This window comes from Aplidium turbinatum, chromosome 1 (assembly GCF_918807975.1).
Source record: "Aplidium turbinatum chromosome 1, kaAplTurb1.1, whole genome shotgun sequence".
NCBI lineage: Eukaryota > Metazoa > Chordata > Ascidiacea > Aplousobranchia > Polyclinidae > Aplidium > Aplidium turbinatum.
In genome coordinates, this window is record NC_137472.1 from 56,169,052 (window position 1) to 56,188,776 (window position 19,725).

Below are 19,725 nucleotides of genomic sequence, written 5' to 3' on the forward strand. Positions count from 1 at the left end.
GCTAATCAAGCGCTTGATCTTTCGGCGTAAATTGCTCTTGAGTGCTGTCGGTCTACTCTACAGCATCAAGCGAGCTATTTCCGAATGAAGGCAAGAGCACGAGAATCACGCGGATTGTATGCTGATACGAATCACAGATCTAACATAACCCACAGGAAGTAGCAACTCAGATAGCAAAATCCGTCATTTTTACATTGATTCAACGTCTGCAACGTCTGCAGACGTCTGCAGACGTTGAATCAATGTAAAAATGACGGATTTTGCTTTCTGGGGGAAGGGAAATGTGATCACTAAGCCAAACGCTTCCACTACTTTGCTATAAAATATCTTATCGACACCCAATCCTGTGCTCTGGAGCGGTGTCGAAACGACTTCCTATCGACCCTATCTGTAGCTACACGGGGTTTTATGAAGACGCCCCCACTCTAGTAGTGAAATATTTCACAGGAGGAAATATGCTAAAAATGTTGAATTTCTTGACTTTTAGTTTTTATTCTCTGCGAATTTTCTAAACCTACAGTGGTCATTTTTCTACCTTCGTGCCCTTCATAATAAGCATTTCATTTTAGGTGGCTAAACGTTTTCATGAAACTGTTAAATATTGTAAATGTTAGTAAAAGATTTAAAATGTTAGTGCAATTATTTTGAAATGTAAAAACGCCCCAAAATTGCCATCGAAAAATATAAAGGTGGAGTGCTAAAAAAAAATCACCCTTAAATTGGCTTATTACCAGAAAAATTATTCTTATGTAAATTTAAGGCGGGCAGTGGACCACCCCCGGTTACACCACCAGCTGTATGCATCAATTACCGTACGGTAGAACAATATTAGGACTATCGGCTCATAAACTACAGTCCTTATGATAAACACATTGAAACATTTGGTCATGTCACACTATAACTAAAATAAAACAGTGAAAACTATTAATACTACAAAAAGTGCTCAATGCTTAGCAAAAAAGCAAAGCAGAGCGAATCAAATCAAATATAGTTATTTCTATCTGAATCCTTGTTTGTTTGTTTATCTTTATCCTGCATTGCGGGAAAGTGGACTTGAGCGCTATGCATCGGTGTACGCCTTCCGACGTACACCTGACCCACGCTAGACCTCCGACGTACACCTGACCCACTACACCTGACCCACGTACATCCTTAACAGCCTGTTTCACCTAAACGGATCATCAAAAGGTTCTTATTTGAATAAGAACCTTTTGATGATCCGTTTGGGTGAAACAGTCTGTTAAGGATTCAGATAATAATAACTATAACCAAAATATATATTTTCCCGAAGAAAAAAGTTACTTAAGGCTAATTGTTTTCCGTTCGTTCTGCAATTGCAATTTTTTTCGTTTTTACAACAAGCCTGAAAACAGACGATTGGAAATTATTGCAATGGGAGAACCTCCAGTAATGAAAAAAGTAAGACGGATTATTTGTCAGTGAGAAAAGTAAACTTTATCAGACTTGTTTTCATAGACATTGGTTCATGGTAGCTGTTAACTATAATTACTACACCAAACTTGAACTTAAAGACATTGAATTATATATCATCTAAATTACTTTGATATGAAGTATAATGTGAAATGTAATGTGATATGACATACATGAAAAGTAATGTTTCTTTTGCTTCAGTGCTTCAACGACCCGATTCATAAACACATAGAGCTCCATCCTTTGTTGTCGAAGTTCATCAACACTCCTCAATTTCAAAGACTCAAAAACATCAAACAACTTGGAGGGAATTACTTTCTTTACCCAGGAGCCTCTCATAACAGATTTGAACATTCCATTGGGTAACTAGTTTACTGTGAAATTTTCCTCTGTGGTATATATATTTTTTTTTGCCATTTAAAAAGTAGTTTTTGCAATCACACATCTTAGAGTGGATATAGCCTATAGTTTACACAATTATGAGAGTCTTCGTCGGTTTCAAGTTTAATCGGGTACATCAATGCAGTGTTTTTCATAAAGGATGCATCATCTTGAATTAAGTTACAATAAATTTGCATGCAGAGACTATATAGCCTATACTAGGAAGATTTTTATAATCTTGTACTGTAGTTTCAGCAAAATATTGGTCAACCTAAACACTGCAAATTAGACCGTAAAACATCATGTTCAAGTGACTTTCTTACCTTTAAACGTTAAAAGCTAAGATGCTTTGAAATTGTTATAATTTTCTTTTAGGGTTTGTCATCTAGCAGGAGAGCTCGTTCGACACTTACAGTCCACACAGCCAGAGTTGAATATCGATGAAAAAGATGTTTTATGCGTTGAGTTAGCTGGACTGTGTCATGATTTAGGTTTGTTGTGGCATGATTTAGGTTTGTTGTAATATGATTTAGGTTTGTTGTAATATGATTTAGGTTTGTTGTAACATGATTTAGGTTTGTTGTAATATGATTTAGGTTTGTTGTAATATGATTTAGGTTTGTTGTAACATGATTTAGGTTTGTTGTAACATGATTTAGGTTTGTTGTAAAATGATTTAGGTTTGTTGTGACAATTATAAATTTTTTTCTGCACGAAGATCAGTTTTTATTACACGTTTCCTTCACAACAGGTCATGGAACCTATTCTCACATGTTTGATAAAGTCTTTTTAAGAAAAATGAACAAACTTAAAAACAACAATCAAAGTTCAACAACCAAAAATTTAGAGGTACGTTAGCTGATGGAACTAATGCGTTTTGTGCCTGTGGAGTAGTTTTTCAGAAGAATATTGCTTTTAGCTAAATGTAAATGTTTTTCAAATTCATTAAAAGAGGAGTTAAGGCAAAGTTCTCCATTCTGTTGATAACGCTAAACTAATAAACCAACTAAATACCACCACGTTTGTAGCACGAGGAGCGATCCTGCTCTATGTTCGATCGACTTCTTCAAGACAACCCAATAGTAGAAAGGGAGTTTAGGAAACTTTTGACAACGGATGGAGAGACAAATGAAACTGACATCACTCAGTACCGAAATGTCATTTTTATAAAGGAAATGATCAATGGACCGATAGAAAAAGATAAGGAGGTGACTAAAAATGAATTAAAAAAAGTTTAATTCCATTAATTAATAGACCTGTCAAACACAAGCAATAAATAGGCTATAAAGCGTAATAAAACTCTCGAGATATCCTAATACTACTAAGCATGAAGTTTGATTGGTACAGATCATTTTAGACCAGATGTGCAGATACCAACCGTAGACAGTTGCACTGTTTCGAACTTTTCAAGTCACATCAGGGCCAAGAACGCATTAATGGTTAAACTGCTTTAGAGTTTTTGCTAAAAAACACCAATTTAGAGGGATATTTTTTTCTTCACAAGAGTTTGGCTCTGAAAAACACATCACACATGGTTTTCCAAAGAGAATGCGTATGCTATCCTTGCTGGTTCTTGACAACTAGGCCTACTACAGAACTCTAAAATGGTGCCAATTAACGCGAATCAATTCATTCAGAGCATTGTTTGCAGAATGCAAATGAGACTTTGCGCTATTGCTGACACTGACAATGGTCAGCTAATTATACCATCAACAACTTTAGCTTTCTTTGTCTATTAGTAGAAGGTATCTGCTATGATGGGACTAGCCTACAGGCTGGCTGCTTTCTATAGCAGCCTCTCAATGTAGTCAGAAAAAGTCATCGCCAATTAAGCTGGTAAAAAGATACACCTTAGATCCCGAATGCTCAAGCGAAGAAATCAATGTTGTCCAAATTAAGAACTACAGGCTGATAAAATTTGACAAAATCCTTGAATAAAGTTTATTAAACTTCTAAATCTCGACGAAGGCAGAGCTTACGTTTGCTTATCATCATAATGTCGTTTTTATCAAAAAGTACGGTGTTGCAATGGAAGGAGAGCAGCGGTTCGACACCGCTTGGGAGGAAAGCTGCTGTACCGTGATGCTTGGCACATACAGTAATGAAACCCCAACATGAGAGCAGGCTATATTTGGTTCGGTATCTCTATATTGTAATTGCAATGAAATAACTGTGATTACATTGCGCAGCATGTAATTATATGTGTGAGTTGTTTTAATGAAAATAACATAAAATATTTCATGTTTTTATTATCTACAGAAAATGAATAATGGACAAATATCGGAAGTTGATTTCCAAGAAGTTGAACAAAAGCTTGTTGGAAAGAGGGTAGGTTAACTAAATTGTTAAAAAGTTTAATGCTCAAGCGAAACTTACTTTCGTTCATCATTGTGATCACTTCAAGACGATGAAAGTCAAAACGAAACAATTTATAATTCTAAATATTTTACTTTGAGCAAATTAGCAAAAATAAAACAGGCAATACAAAAGAACCGAAAAAATTCGCCGCTTAGAGTCTCTGTAAGTTTAAATGTGGTCTTGTTATGCAGAGTTGGAGATACGAGGGACGAGAAAGAGAAAAGGGATTTCTCTACGAGGTAAATGCTTGACAAAACTCACAAAAGGAGTGGTTTTTGTCTTTTTGATGGTCTTTTTTGGCAATTGTTTTCTCTAGTGAAGCTATGCGTAAGGTTATAGGTACCTGCAGCTAATAAGGCCGCTAGTTTCAAACCTCAATATTTTTCTAAATACTGCATAATTTTGAACGAAACTTGGCATGAGGATACTTTGGGTCTATCTAAACAACATATCTGTGAAACAAGTTTCTAAGTAAAAGGAGTTGTAAAATATTAAAAAAATAAAATGAAAATCTCAAGCCGGCCTTATTGAATAAGGCATGGTTTGAATTTGCACCAAAAGTGATAGAAAAGGTGTATTTTCACAATAACAACATCACAAAACAACTTCTAATAGACAACACAGTCACAGAACTAATTCCCTCCTCCCATGCTCCATTTTTTTCAAAGCGACCTGGTGTGTTTAGATATGGTAGGGATGATAAAGTATTTTGATATTGAAATTATGATATTTTCATTGCAATAACAAATTGGATCAATGGTGTAACAAGAATTGTTTGGATCATTCAAGTCTTTAACCCTCACTTTCTTAACCAGGAGTGCACAACTGTACCCCAGCGGCCCATGGGCCTTATTACCAACATTACCTAGCCTGATCATCATTATCACTCTTGCTTTAATTAGAAAAAAAGTTCAAATTAATTGGTTTTACTGCATCAGCATGCACAATTGCACATATCTTTCATATGAAATGCAAACAAAAAAACGAAATTCAAAGCGGTTTGTTAACTGCAGAGCAGTCTAAATTATGTGAAAATTAATAAAACCACTCAATTTCAGTTCCCTTAAACTTCAATTTTCCGTAACTCAAAAAGTTCTGAACTTAGGCTGTGAAACTTTACGTCACCTAAACCGTAGCTTATGATTGGTTAGCGGTTTCATTTTAGTCATTTTTAGTGGCAGAATTTTGACTTGTTAAAGTGGCTACCCCTTATTACTAGCAGGGCCTTATTAGCGACAGGTACCTTAGTAGACTAAGTTATGATTTCACAATCTCGAGCACTATTGCTTAAAAATGAAAGATAGCTGACATTGCTGTAAATTAAAGTACTGCAACTAAATTATACGTGTTGCTGATATGTTAAAACATACTACTCTGAGATATTCTAAAAAATAACAACACTGAAGATAAAAACAGTGTAGGTTTTGAATGTTTGCTGAATATGGGTTTAGTATTTACATTTTGGGTTCTTTGGTTTTTTATTACCTTGACCAGGCGTTCTAACCATTTTGATTTTAAAACGTCTTTTCCGTATTTTTTTATTGCAAGGTCTTGTGTAGGCCACAATGTAAGTTACAGGATTTATGTATTTTTACAAACAAGTTCAAGTCTGGTTTTTTGATGTACATGATGTAGTGATGATGTAGTTTAAAACGAGTATTACAAAGGTTTCAATTTCGTAAAAGATAATAATATCAAACCTTAATACAGTAGCCTATGTCCGTCGGAACACTTCGCACAGTCCGAATAATTGGGTTCACAGCTTACTGATATAAAACGGAAAATATATTAAAACTGTTTAGCCTACTGTTGATCAAAGCCTGCAATAAAGCAGTTAGCCCTTAGAGACTGATATCCTTCTTTCGTCACATGCAAATCACTTAGGCCTATAACCAGCTTTTCAATCTTTCAGATCGTTGCAAACCACCGGAATGGAGTGGATGTCGACAAGTGGGATTACTTTGCTCGCGACTGCCTCCAACTGGGCATAGCAAATGGCTTCGATCATGTTCGATTTATGAAGAACATGAGGGTTCTCGACTGCGCTGAAATCAATAGCAAGAATGAGGAAGAAAAGAGGAGTGTAGACTATCAGATATGCGTAAGAGACAAGGTAAGTGTTGAGTACTTATTAGACTGCTTGCTGCTGAGGCAATGAAGGGTATTACTGACCTTTGACAAGCTTTTGCTATTTTGCAAGCTGACCAATATAGCCTAAAGTATTTGATCACATTCAGAGTTTGTTATATTCTAAAGAATCCTTGTAATAAAGTGACTTTGGTAACGCAAACTAGACAGTTTTTTAAACGTGTAAAGTTAAATTGTGTTGCTTGACTTGGGAAGTCTATGTTACTAGAGTGTCAACAACAACTTTGTCTATTTATGTTTAAACGTACAACAGGAATGCAGTAACCTCTACGAGATGTTCCACACTAGAGATATCTTGTATCGTCGAGCCTCCAAGCACAGAATAAGCAACGTTGTGGAGTGCATGTAAGTGATAACTTTGCGCCACAAGTAGTATATCAGGCCCGTTAGGAGCCCTAAACACTGCTGGCGCTAGAAAGCAGGATATGATGTATTTCCGGTCGGTTTCCGGTTTGATCAAAATTTTATAGGGGATTTTTTAAGGGGAATTTTTATGAATACTTATACAGTTTAAACTTGACATTTGAATTAACATACAATAACTCAAATTTGTAATATTATGATAATGTTTAGTTCAAAGTACCTTATCAATACTTAATTAATTATGTTTGTTTTACTTGTGATTTAATGTGACTTATTCTTAAGTGGTTTTCAGTTTGTAGTTCAAATACATGTTTTAATTTTTTTACAGATAAAGCAATAAAACAATCTTTTTTTCATATAAACATAAGTCTTAAATATACCTAGAGCCCTTAAGTGTTGCACGGAAGTTGCACTTCAGGTACCACCGTGGTTACATTTCAACGGGTACCGCCGTCGTTACATTTCAACAAACAATGACGTCAGAGGTGGAGAGAACAAAGGGACTTTCCCTACGCACTGTCAAGGAAGTAATTCATTGTGCAACCCATGCTATAGTAACTCAGCATGCCGATTTTTGACCATGGCGTTAATAAAACCAATCAAACTCAGTTATTACATACCTATGTTGCGGTCGGTCCATGCTCTGCTCCGGTTCTGTTATAATGCTGCGTTTTATATGCCAAATGTGGGGTCTCCAGCATGAGGTAGAGATTATCAAAACCTAATAGCCTACTGCAATTCTAACTAAATACGATAAACTATTTATAAAATCAACAGTGACGATCGGTGAGGGAAAGCAAGGAAAGCAGTGCTTACCTTAGCAAAAACTATGCAAAATATAATGACTGAATTCTAGGTTTAACTTATTATTTTTATCACGTCTATTTTAACTTGAAAATAACTGTATTCGTGACTAGAATTACTCGTAACGCTTGTGAGTAGTCTAAGTTCTCACCAAACCGCATGTCTTGCCTATAAATGCCAATTGACGCAAACGCTTCTGTCAGAAACAATCACTGAGGCTCCAGGTAAGCAACTATCAAACTTGCTTTCCCAGATTCAAAAATGTCAAAAAACGCCTTCGTTTTATCCAATCATCACTCGTTTTGTAAAACGTCACCAGCTGCTTAGCCAATCAGATGTGTTATGGTGGTATGGTTAGTTGTGCTTTCCCAGTGACGTCAATGCGTACATTCGCTAGAGCGACTAGACTAACTCGTCAGAATGGTCTCTCGTCACGGTGCACGCACAGCATCATAATGTCAAAAAGCTTGTTGCTGTTTTTTGAGGTCTCCTCGCCATGTACTTTAGCCTACTGTACTAGCTTTCATAGTCATGCCTTTGCCCTTTTTACAGCGTTGATATAGCGTTACTTCGCCAATGAACGTTCAGGTGCGGATGCAATATTTAGGTCGTTAAGCTTCTATACTCAGGAGGCAAACTTATCCAGCTTTTTGTACAAATTGCTTGCGGTTGTAATGTTTAGGCCTAAGTGTTAGTTTTTGTAGTGTAGGCTTAACTGAATATCTGAGAATGAACATTCATGATGAATTAAACATTTAGACAACTATTATTCCATGTCTAACACAGGATTTTGGTCCTGCAACGTTAAAATTAAGATTATTCATGACTTCTAAACATTAAATGGATGTATGATCACGACATAGGCGAAGCACAATTTGACAGATTTTTATTTTTGATTTGTTTTGGAAATGCTCTCAGAGCGCACCAAATTGGAAGTGTTTTTCAAAAATTTCTGGGGGAGGCCCCCCAGACCCCCCGCTGGAAGTGTTGCCTTGGGCAACACGCCTTCGGGCTTCGCCCGACGGTTACGCCCTTCGTGCCTACTACCTTGGTGCAGCATATTTCCAAGTTGCTTTCCCAACGGTTTAAGCAACCGAACGTCACTGAAAATCAACATCAATCAACAATATGTAGGCTACTCCATTAACTTGACGTCTTCAATAAGCTGGTCGTCAGGAAGAAGTCGAACGTGATCCTTGAGCTATTGCACTAATTCGTGGTGGTGCAGGAAAGATTAATGGACATGCACCTGGTTTCAAGTCAAGTCTGTTGGCATATCCCATTTTAAATTTAAGACAATTTTTGAAGTCTTCTTGAAAATGCAGACTACAAATTCTATGGTATGGTTTTGGTCCACTCCACTGACTTGTGGTGTTGACAAAAAATGCATTCCATTTCTTTCTTTGCTTACTATCTTTTGGAAACCGAAACAGACCAACTTTATGCAATGTTGTCGTGTTACAGCCAAACACAGCACAATAGTCATGCATAGTAAATGCTATGATGCAATATTGTTTCTGCAATAGTCAGACTATGATGCAATATTGATTTTTTGGACATTTAATTTTTAGCTATGCTACTACATTTATACTACTGTACCTCACCTTTCTCGTAACATTGCTACTATTACTCAACGAAATATCCTAGAAACTTAGAAAACGTGAAAAACCATCCTGCAAAACTTCTTGGAACGTAACGCGTCTAAACTTTCCAAACCAGCGCGCGAAAAGACTTTTGATATTGCTGTCGCTACTCTACTGCTAGACGCTGGTGACGTCTTCTCGAGCAGTGTTTCCACTTTTTGGTCATGTTGCAAAAAAATAAATGAAACACTGGATTTTGCGCCTTTTGCCAGTGTCATTGAAAATAATTTTTTTTTGGGAATTTTTTATGAAATGTCTTGAATTTTCAGTTTACGCCTTTTAATGCTTAATTCTCGTTTGAAAATTTCATTTAGTAGGCCGTTAAATCAAGAAAATTACTCTACTGTATAGCCAATGAATAGTAATTAACAAATTATATTACCGAAAAAAGCTATTTTCCATTCAAAAGCAGTTCATCAAAAGCTCGTTGTTTATAATCATGCAACCTTTAAAGACACAGATATTGTGGATAAAAAAGTTACACTACAGTTCTAATTTCTCTCTAAAGGACTGGCATAACTTGCTCATTGAATTACTATTTTCAGCATATTTGTATAACAGGATATCTGATGCAATGGTGTTGGTGAATGGCCACATGAAGCTGAAGGGTAAAGATGGAAAGGAATTGACAATAGATGAATCTGTGAACGACATGGAAGCTTTTGAAAAAATCACGGATAATGTAATATTATGGTACCTTTGTTTGCTTTGTAGTACAAATACTTGTCTTTAGGCTGACAGAGTGACTTTAAAAACTTAATTCTGAGTATTCTGAACACATGTCGTTGAAACTCAAGCGGAATTCATTCCCCATATAATATTCAAAACATGTAGGGAAAGTTTTAGTTTCAGATTTAACAACCCTGATAATAACGAATGCAAGAAAACAGAATAGGGTATCCCTACAACACTTATAGAAATGAAATGGAGGAGGGTGGTCCAAATCTTGGCACCCAAGACGCGTACGATCCCAGAGCTCACCATGAATGCCGGATTTTCCGAAGCAGAATCCACAGCTGTTAAAATACATCTATTACTTACAGAAATGCATGACAAACAAGAATTGAATTGAATGAAAAAATGATTTTGTACTTTAGGTTATCCATCAAATGTATTATTCAAGCGACCCGAGTGATGCTTCAGATGACGAAAAAGAAGCGAGGAAAGAAGCTCGAAAAATGATGAGAAGAGTTTTCGATCACGACTATTATGTCTACATCGGATCTAAAAAGGTTCCTGAAGACAAAGTGTCCGAAGAAGAGGACAGTGAAGACGTTAGCACTGTAGAATCAAAGGTTGATATGTGGATAGTAAGTCAAATACATGATTTGTAACTTTTCATTTCAGACTTTCCATTTGTATAATTAAAATGTTAAATAAAATATTGATATTATTTGGCAATGCATGCTATGGATCTGTAATTGAGCCTCTCTCTTGCACCAGCTTGCTGGGCGTGCAGTTGTTCTCTTGTGTTATATTGTCTTTTTCATTATTTTTAAAATATTGTATGTTAATTTATTTATTTTAAGGGAGATCATGAAAGCTTTGCTACTTTGTGTATCATATTAATGTAACAATGAGTATATGCAGAGGTGGACGTAGAAAGGGGAGGAAGGGGGTGATAGCTCCCTAAAACAGAGAAAGTAACTTTGTTCAGGTCGAATTTAGACCTCCATATCATTGTGTTGAATTCGCTTCCCTCTCCCATAAAGCAACATGGTGGATCAGCCCCTTTAATATTATGCGGTTGCGATTAAGCTCTCTTAATTCTTTGACCAGACAGCATTGCACGTTATTTACAGTTCACAAACGTGATGTTGCCTTGCTTACAGAAACAGCAGTGAAAAGAACAAGTGCAGCATTTTTTTAAAGTTATTTGATTGGTCGGTGGTGTCCTTTCTGTAATTGGAATCTGATTGGGAATTAGCATGTCTAAGTTGCTGCCGTCAGTATCAGATATTCTTTATGCTGAATACAATCAGCAGTACTTCCAACGTATTATTGCAAACGCTACAACATCGTGCAATGCTCAGGCTTCCATGATATACGCCTGTATAAGGATTTGAGGTCAAAGGCGAGAAACTACATCCATCTATGGCTTATGTGCCAGACTAGAAGGGTTATTTTTTTTAATTTAAAAAATATTATTATTTTATGGGCTTTTTAAAAGTAGTGAAGTTAGTTTTTAAGTAATTTAAGTTTTTTTGTTGAAATCAATCTTGTATCGAGGCATATCAAAATTACCTAATTAGCAATTAACCCTTCCAATGTGGCGGAAATGCGGAGCAGCTGGTGCGGTAATGTTATTCCTTTTGCAGACAACAAATGCGTCATTTTTACATTGATTCAGCGTCCGCAGACGTTAAATCAATGTAAAATGACGGATTTTCCTGTTTGGGTAGCCTGTAGCCTACGCTGGCCTTGGTATAACTTCGTTTACATGTATCAACATTTTCAGAATTAATTTCTGAAACTTTTGAATATTGTTTATTCAGGAGAAAGAAAACAAATCCTTTAAAGACATTTTCGAAGGTTTGGAGGCCCATTGGGTTTTCCCGTTACAGGCAAGCACAACACGACCCGTTGGTTGTTTAGCGTTCATTTACAAGACAATATTGTTCGACACAATAGCAGTGGTTCTCAAACCTTTTTGTTTTGGCAGACCCCTTTTGATGTCTTAGAAGCGGTCGTAGACCACTAAACAAAATTTATCCGAAATTTTGGTAGCCTGTATCGCGTATCCTAATGGAATCAAAAGTTTCATAAGTTTCAAAGCGACACGCTTAGAAGAATTTGCTTAACTCGTAACGAACTTATGATGATTGATGACATTGACGAAATTATGTTATGAGCTATATGTCGGCACACAGGATCAAAACTCAGCGATCTATATGCTGATTTGATGTTTTTTTATAAATTTTATCAAAAATTAATATAATTTTTGCCACCGTTACGAAGAATTTCTCCCTTTTTTCATTTGTAATCAACATTAATTTGTTATAATCACTGTCATTGCAAAACTGTGAGTGGTGATAGACTGTTGATTAACGTTTGAATTTCTAAGTTGAGGATTAATCTACAATCTGCTGTCTCAAAAGCATTAAGTTGAAGATAGCCTTAGGGAAAATATAATCCATTAATATAACTGCAGACAGTGCACACCGTTTCGGCCTTCCGACCTCCTCAGTTCTTTGAAACATCAAACGACGCACCAGTTCGTTGCGAGGTATGAGAATCACGGTAATACACAAATAAAGCACAACCAATTTTTTAAATTTCGTAATTTATGAAATATGCGGTAAACTCGGAAGCTGTCACGGATCCCCTGAAATCGCTTCGCGGACCCTTTGGGGTCCGCGGACCCCGGTTGAGAACCACTGAATAGATGCTTGCATTACGTACTCGCGCTGGTGTGATTACAATCAACCACAGTTTTCGTTTTGGGAATGTGGAAAATTTAATTTTCAGTTTGGGACAACATTGGTCTGGGCTAGGCCTACGGTATAGCAAAGAATTAATCTCAACCAGTAGCATGTAGCTATAGAGGTGGTTGCAATAACTTTGACAATAATAATACTATTTTATTATTATTATTGTTGTTGATCGAAGTATCGTGTTGGCGTGAGAAACAAATGGCGACTTCAATACACTACCTGTTTACTCCAGTAAGTTTTTCCGCAAATAAAAAGTTTAGTGTGAAGTATTAATTAAGCAGCTTGTGTTGTAGCCTACAATCGTCACATAACACAGAATACAATGAGCCTATACCCTAATTTTTCGAGTCCCAATTTTGGCTTTCTGTAAATTGAAATCAGCTCCAAAACTTTCAAAATATTTGATGCAGACATTACAAACTGACAAAATATTCTGCCATTCAGACAAATAAAAAACCATGTAAAGTAAGAAGTCATAGTTTCTGTGCCAACACTGCATATCTGTTACTGTTTTGAATTGTATGCAATCAAAAAGGGAATACATGTTTGATTTAGATCTTCCATTATTTTCATATAAAATTGTTTTAAATATCTTTTCAGGAAGCATATTTTCATTATGGAATGAAAAGTAGAAATCCAGTTGAAAATTATTTATTTTATTCCAAAAGTGGAGACGAGGAGGTGAAACCTAAACGGATCAAAAGAGAAGAAGTCTCCCATATGCTTCCAAAGCATTTTATTGCAAGTTTTAATAACAAATTTACTACAGTAAAAGTATAAGGTCTATGACATATCTTTTTACCGCATAATCTGCCTCGGTAAAATAAGCGTCTTACGTAAACCTGGCCAAGAAACTTAAACGACAAGTTCTATTAAGGGCGTAGCAAGCAAATCATTTTGGAGGGTGGGGAAAATAATTGTTATTGCACATGCTAGTGAGCCCGGTAACAAGCCGCTGAAGGAAAAGCACCCAATGGGCGATCTCCCTTACAAAATTGTAAAAATAAAATCTTAAAATTGCGCATTCTGAAAATACTTTGACCTTAAATCAATATTAAAACTTTGATAAATGACGCTGTAACAGAGGGTAAAAGCTACCTGAGCTACCTAAGCTACATGTGTGTTGTGATTAGTATCAACTGCATGTTGTAAATTTACGTTTATTTTATGTATGTTTGTACGTTATAGTTTCTCTGCTCGGCGCACTTTACCTTTATTGCTTTCTCTGTTCGCGCCTCTCGGCTCACTCAATCTCAGCAAGCCCGTTTTCATAGGAACCTTTCTTGCAATGTTCAGTTAAAGGGACTTTCTGTTGCTTTATGTTCTGATCGTGCGAGACTGACTTACTTTGTTCGTTTTATATTTATGTCTTGTGTTTTGCAGATGTACTTCATTTCTTAGTTCATTAAAACCTAATAAATGGTCGTTTCACTGCTTAGTGCATAGCGCAGTCAGTTTTAATGTAGACAATTAAAAAAGAACTTTGCAAAAGCAAGTCAATGCAGTAGCACCAGTAACTTTTTTTTTCTTATTGATCATGTTTTATGTAATTGTGGATTCTTCTTTACTTCGTGCTTTTTATTCATTTTGCACCCCACTTTGAATAAGATTATAAACCTATAGAACATACTCAGGAAATTTCTTGGCGTGTTCCAATATCAAAATATTGTTGTTTATTTTAATTTTCAGGATGTTGAATTGGAAGTATACTGCAAGTCAAAAGAAAAAGAAATAGAAAAAGAATTTAAGAAGAGATTCAATGAATGGAAAAAGAAGTAACGATGCATATTGTCACAATGGTCTTCTCGGTGGATGGTTGAAACAATGAACAAACAATTTCTCGCTGTAATATTTCCAAGGATAGACGCCTTCTTTCTTTTCTGTTCATTGCAACTTGATGAAAAAACAAAACTGCATTAGGCCTAGTTGTTGCAGCTGTTCCTTCCAAGTTTCCTTTTTTTTGTTACGCGTACTATCGAATAGAACAAATCCATATTCTATATTATACCTTTGATATAGCATCTTTATAGCAACAAAAATGAAAATAATTTAATTTTCGAAACGTTTGCCGAACGTGAGTTTAATATCTAAATTTTGGGCTTTTTATTTTTTGAATAAGCTTAACCAAGATTAACCAAGCGTTCCAACCATTTTACTCCTTAATTTTTTACTCATTTCCACAGTAGATTTGTATAGTAGATTCGTTAGTAGATATAGTAGATTCGTTGTTATTAGTAGAATTAGTAAAAACGTAAGTACGTAACAATAATATTTGTCGATCAACATGAAGAACATCTAGCAAAGATATGACGGCAACAAATTAAAAATTTATATTTTAAAATCCCATTGCCAGTTGGAGTTGCCCTCTTGAATGCGGAAACTGATAAGCCCCCACCATTCACCCCGCTAATAGCCATGGAGATTAATGTATCAAACAAACATTGATGCCAATTTTGTAAACTCTTAAACGGCCTGTTTTTAAAATTAAAATAAATAAACAAAAATGTTAAAATAATCAAAACAACAGCAACAGGCAATCCATTCCTGGAACTGAATTGTTCCGATAACTATACAGTATACAAGTATTTTATTGAGATGTCGAATTTGTCTCACTCGGTGATATACGTATACAGTAGAGCACACAAACGAGCAAATGTAATAGAACAGCACAACTGCTTTGTTTGTAATATTGGTAGCGCTCTTCTTTGACTCATTTGTATGTAGGTAGGCTACTTCACCAGATATCCTCTTTGCAGAAAGAGCTGTTGTTTTCTATAGTCTATGCTTTGTTTTGCTATCTTTGAATGTGTAGGTTTAAACGTAAAGATGCAACTTAGTTATCTGTAATGTAACCATACCGTGGAGTTATGAATACACTGTAATACAGGACATGACAAACCAACCCAAGTTTTGAAACTAAATTGATTCTTAATTCTTGATAGCAGAAAACCAACTTTAGTTTGATATCTTCTTCGCTTTATCATTTTTCTCTTTGCCACTCCAAGGGTAGAGGGTCTCAGCTTTTTTACCACCTTTGATCAGTGGTGGTGATTTGGCCTAGATGTTTAAGGGCAGGTGTCGAGAAGACATTGAATTGATTCGTCATCCAGTTCGAGTAGACCACGCCATGGACTTCTAAATAGTAGCATCTGGACTGGAAACGCAGTGACCAACATGTGGCCAAACAGTTGGTACAACAGTTGGCCAACAGTGGGCCAATAGGGTTAGTTACTTGGCTGTTGGCCCACTGTTGGCCAACTGTTGTACCAACTGTTTGGCCACATGTTGGTCACTGCGTTTCCAGTACAGATGCTACTATGTAGAAGTCCATGACCACGCACACTGTTTAGTGCATAATAGATGGCAGCGTTGAATGTGATCTGCAATTATTATGTTCCTTATTGTGGCACAGACAGATCGCTGATGGTACCATCTTCTTTGTGAACGCTGGAGCGGAGTAATTCGATGCCTGTACGGAGGCAATTGAGCCGCGCCCGGTCCTTTGGAAAAATTACTTCGATAGGCTCTTTGGGGTGATTGTCTGACGTTCTTGAACAGAAGAGTTTTTTTATGTAATCGCTTTTCAACGACAACCTTCTAGATTCTATTTTCAAAAAGCATATCTTTCGAATAAAAAATCATCCAAAAAATGATAAATCTCCGTCTGAAAAACTGAGGTCTAAAAAAATTCAAATCAATTTAAACCAGTAGCGGAAGAACAGTCACCTTCACACGATTCCCTATGTAAGTAGCATGAAAATGAGAAACGAAGACTGTCAAAACTGAACCTCAACCTAGAATGTTCAGAAGACTTCACGGGAACCGCTCTTTTTAGAGCGCGCCTGTTGCACTGTCGACAAGTATCGTCGTCCCATCCTCCGACAGCTAAACGCCAAAGGCATCAGCACATCCAGCAAGACCGATGTGATTGAGCAGCTTGCTCATAAGAACCGAGTTCTTGTCATTCTCCTCCAGGAGACACACTGCACCTCTGCAAACAAGCTATAGTAATTCCACACTATACTCACTAGTTGGGTCTACCCTAAGCGGAAAGCATGGCCTTTCCACGTTTGTCCATGAGAGCTTGAACTGGACGCTTGAAAACTTCTCCGCCAATGAGGAAATAAAATGGGTTTGCGTGAGCATTAAAAATAACAACATCATCAATGTATACAAGCCACCATCCTCACGCCTGAACCTATCATCTATACCCGCATTTCCCCCGCCCAGTATCTACACTGACGACTTCAACTGCTAGTACATCGACTGGGGTTACAATTACACCGGCAGCGACGGAGAATGCCTGGGTGCTTGGACTGCGAATAACTACCTCGCCTTTCTTTACTACTCAATAGATCCAGCCAGCTTCTGGTCCGGACGTTGGGAAACGGGTAAAAACCCCGATCTGGTCTTTGCAAGCATGGACACAGACAGCTCTACTCCTGACAGGCGTTTACTGGAGAAGTACAGCTCCTATCTTCGTGCCTCACCAGGTGCTGCCTCTAACTCAGCTGCAACAAGACTGCTCAATCTGCTGGATTCACGGAGACTAAAGCCTGGTCTACACTACAAAATATTTTGAGCTGAGCGTGGCGCATTCTTTGTTTATTTAACACAAAGCTTCTCTCGGCAACAGCGCCGCGGTCGGCCTGAAAATGTCTGGTCATCGCGAGCTTTTTTTACGCTCTGGAGAGATTCGCTTGACCAAGGTTCTGGCGCAGAATTTAGTTTGAGCTCAGGTCTTGGCATTTTGTGGGACTTTGGTGGAAAGGCAGTTTCAGTTTTCTGGAAAGATGGTACTCTGTTTCAGTTAATAGGTTAGTTGGTGTGTGTAGATAAAAATTAAAAGGTTAAGCTTAAAAAAGTCTTACATAGGCCTACTTAGCTGTTAGTTTGGTTAAGGTGGCACTTCACTAGGCTTTTGGTATGATTAAAGTTGGCCTTCCAGCTAGTATGGTGGTCCTACCTCTTAGACGCATTCAAACTATCTTTAGTTGTTGGTCAGGTTCAGGTAGCACTCCACCAGGCTTTCAGTCAAACTTGGGTTGGCCTACCTGCTAGCTTTGCATTGATTGCAGTGTTCAACTGTGCAAGTTATAGGATAGCTCTAGGTCTACAATACTATTCTAGATTATTTTTAGTTGACCTATTACACTGTGTCAGTACAGTGATGGATGCGTTTGATTGATAAGTATAAATCAATTGAAGGCGAATTTCCAGCCAGTTGACGTAACCAAGCAGAAAGTGACATTGTTAGCGCTTGAATGCACCCGGTCGCAAGATCAAATTTGCCAGTGTAGACAGTTTTTAGTCAGTCGAGGCTGGACAAGGCAGGCGTTTGCGCTTTTCGGGCTTGTAGTGTAGACCAGGCTTAAAGCGATGAAAAGAAACTGTCAACACTCTCGACATCACACGCTTTCTTTAGCTGGATAGCATGAAGTACCGTCAACAACCTTACGGGCCGTTCAGCACGCTCTTTCCAACAATGCCCCGTTACTGCCAATAGTATCGCATCACAAATAGTGAAGAACGGGACCTATAAAACAGGCGACAGCAAGTTCTCCAAAGTTGTAAAGAGGAAAACGTCTGATCTCTGGAAAACTCTAACATAAGATAAGGAAAGCATCTCCGGTGAATTCACATTGGATGAGTTCACCGCTGCTCTCCACTCAACCAAACCCCAAAAGGCCCCTGGTCCCATAACATCTGCCCCAAAGTTGTACTCCGTGCTGGCACCGCCATAAAGTCTTTGGTGCGCAAATTCCTGTTTTTCTGCTTGTGCCAACTTAAAATCCCCAAAATCTGGAGACGAGCCAAAGTAGTCGAGAACCCTAAGCCTCATAAGCCACATGAGGACCCGAAGAGTTATCGACCAATATATCTTCTCTGCATCACTTTTAAAATCTTCAAAGATCTTCGAACGTCATCTACACTTGAGTCGAACCAATTATAGATCTACTTTTCACCCGGGAGCAAGCTGGTTTCCGACGTGGAAGATCTGCTGTGGAACAAGTCACTCTCATGACTCAAGACATCAAAGACGTTATTGAGACAAAGAAGAAGGCCGGTGCTGTGTTTCTTGACCTCACAGCCGCCAACGACACCGTATGGCACCAAGGCCTCATCTGCAAACTGCTCCACCTGCTCCCGGACAGGCACATGGACCGCATGATCATGGAGCGAGCTCATTTGCAACACAAGCTTTACCCTCACTACCGGAAGTGATAAACTAAGCAGGCTCTGACGCCTTAAAAATGGCGTCCCTCAGGGATCTGTCCTGGCTCCTCTTCTGTTTAACATCTACACCCACGAACTGCCAAACACGGTGTACGCAAAGTACGCCTATGTCGATGACTTGGCCATTCTTCATCTGTCGAATGACTGAGAAACATTAGAAGGTTTTCTAAACTAGGACATGTCGACACTTTTGACATAACACCAGATATGGAGATTGAAGCTCAGCGAAGCCAAAACAGTGATGACAGCTTTCCCCTTAAACTCGCTAAAGTTACTTTATTTTGTTAATCAATAAAAACTAATAGGCCTATCCATTTCCACGAAAATTCCACATTATGCAAAAGTTCTGATTGATTTAAATTAGTGATGCACTTAAGGCAACAATTTGGGTCATAAAGACATGCACTTCGTATTTGCCCAAGTTTATCAAACCAAAACTGGATTTCCGTAGAAGGCTGAGTTACTAGTTTTAGTTAAAATTGAAGTTATGTTTTAAATATTTTTTATGACCACAAAAAGATTTCAATAATTTATCTTTTCAAGGTTTGTTTAGTGTTGTGTAGTCTTTTAGTAAAATTTCGAAATACATTTCAACTCATATTTTTATAAACAGTGAAATGACTCAATTTAATAATTGTTGACTAGTTGAATGAGCGATGGTTTTATTTTCGGAATAGCCTATTGCAATATTTTTTAGGTTTTGAGTTCAGAAATCATTTCTACCCTTAAATTCTTTCTCCTGAAACCCTGCGCACCGAATGCTTCGGTTAAGTTAAAATGAGCTTGAGCGAACAAAGAAAGCGACAAATTTTTTGGAAAAGCAGGAGAACATTTACAGATGTTTATTTTTTTTCCATTTGGAAGGAGGGAGGCACGTAAACAAGTGCAACCCTGGATCCACTATCAAACTCCACCACGTGCAAGTT

General features: G+C 37.4%; 1 protein-coding gene across 1 annotated transcript; it reads left to right on the forward strand.

The window, feature by feature from the left end:
• The first annotated feature begins 1,257 nt into the window (after positions 1–1,257).
• Positions 1,258–15,446, forward strand: LOC145783433 (deoxynucleoside triphosphate triphosphohydrolase SAMHD1-like). The gene is made up of 14 exons (XM_082595311.1): positions 1,258–1,419; positions 1,633–1,793; positions 2,188–2,303; positions 2,564–2,661; positions 2,841–3,020; positions 4,072–4,140; positions 4,362–4,409; positions 6,083–6,283; positions 6,572–6,663; positions 9,690–9,810; positions 10,226–10,438; positions 11,624–11,692; positions 13,163–13,303; positions 14,252–15,446. The coding sequence occupies exons 1-14, from the start codon at positions 1,393–1,395 to the stop codon at positions 14,339–14,341; spliced, it is 1,626 nt and encodes a 541-aa protein (XP_082451437.1). The 5' UTR covers positions 1,258–1,392; the 3' UTR covers positions 14,342–15,446.
• Positions 15,447–19,725: the final 4,279 nt, after the last annotated feature.

Bases quoted from the DNA above. Each gene is read 5' to 3' on its own strand.
- LOC145783433 (XM_082595311.1), top strand. From the start codon at position 1,393: ATGGGAGAACCTCCAGTAATGAAAAAA. The intron at 2,304-2,563 runs GTTTGTTGTGGC...CCTTCACAACAG, and splicing joins TGGACTGTGTCATGATTTAG to GTCATGGAACCTATTCTCAC. The intron at 9,811-10,225 runs GTAATATTATGG...TTTGTACTTTAG, and splicing joins TTGAAAAAATCACGGATAAT to GTTATCCATCAAATGTATTA.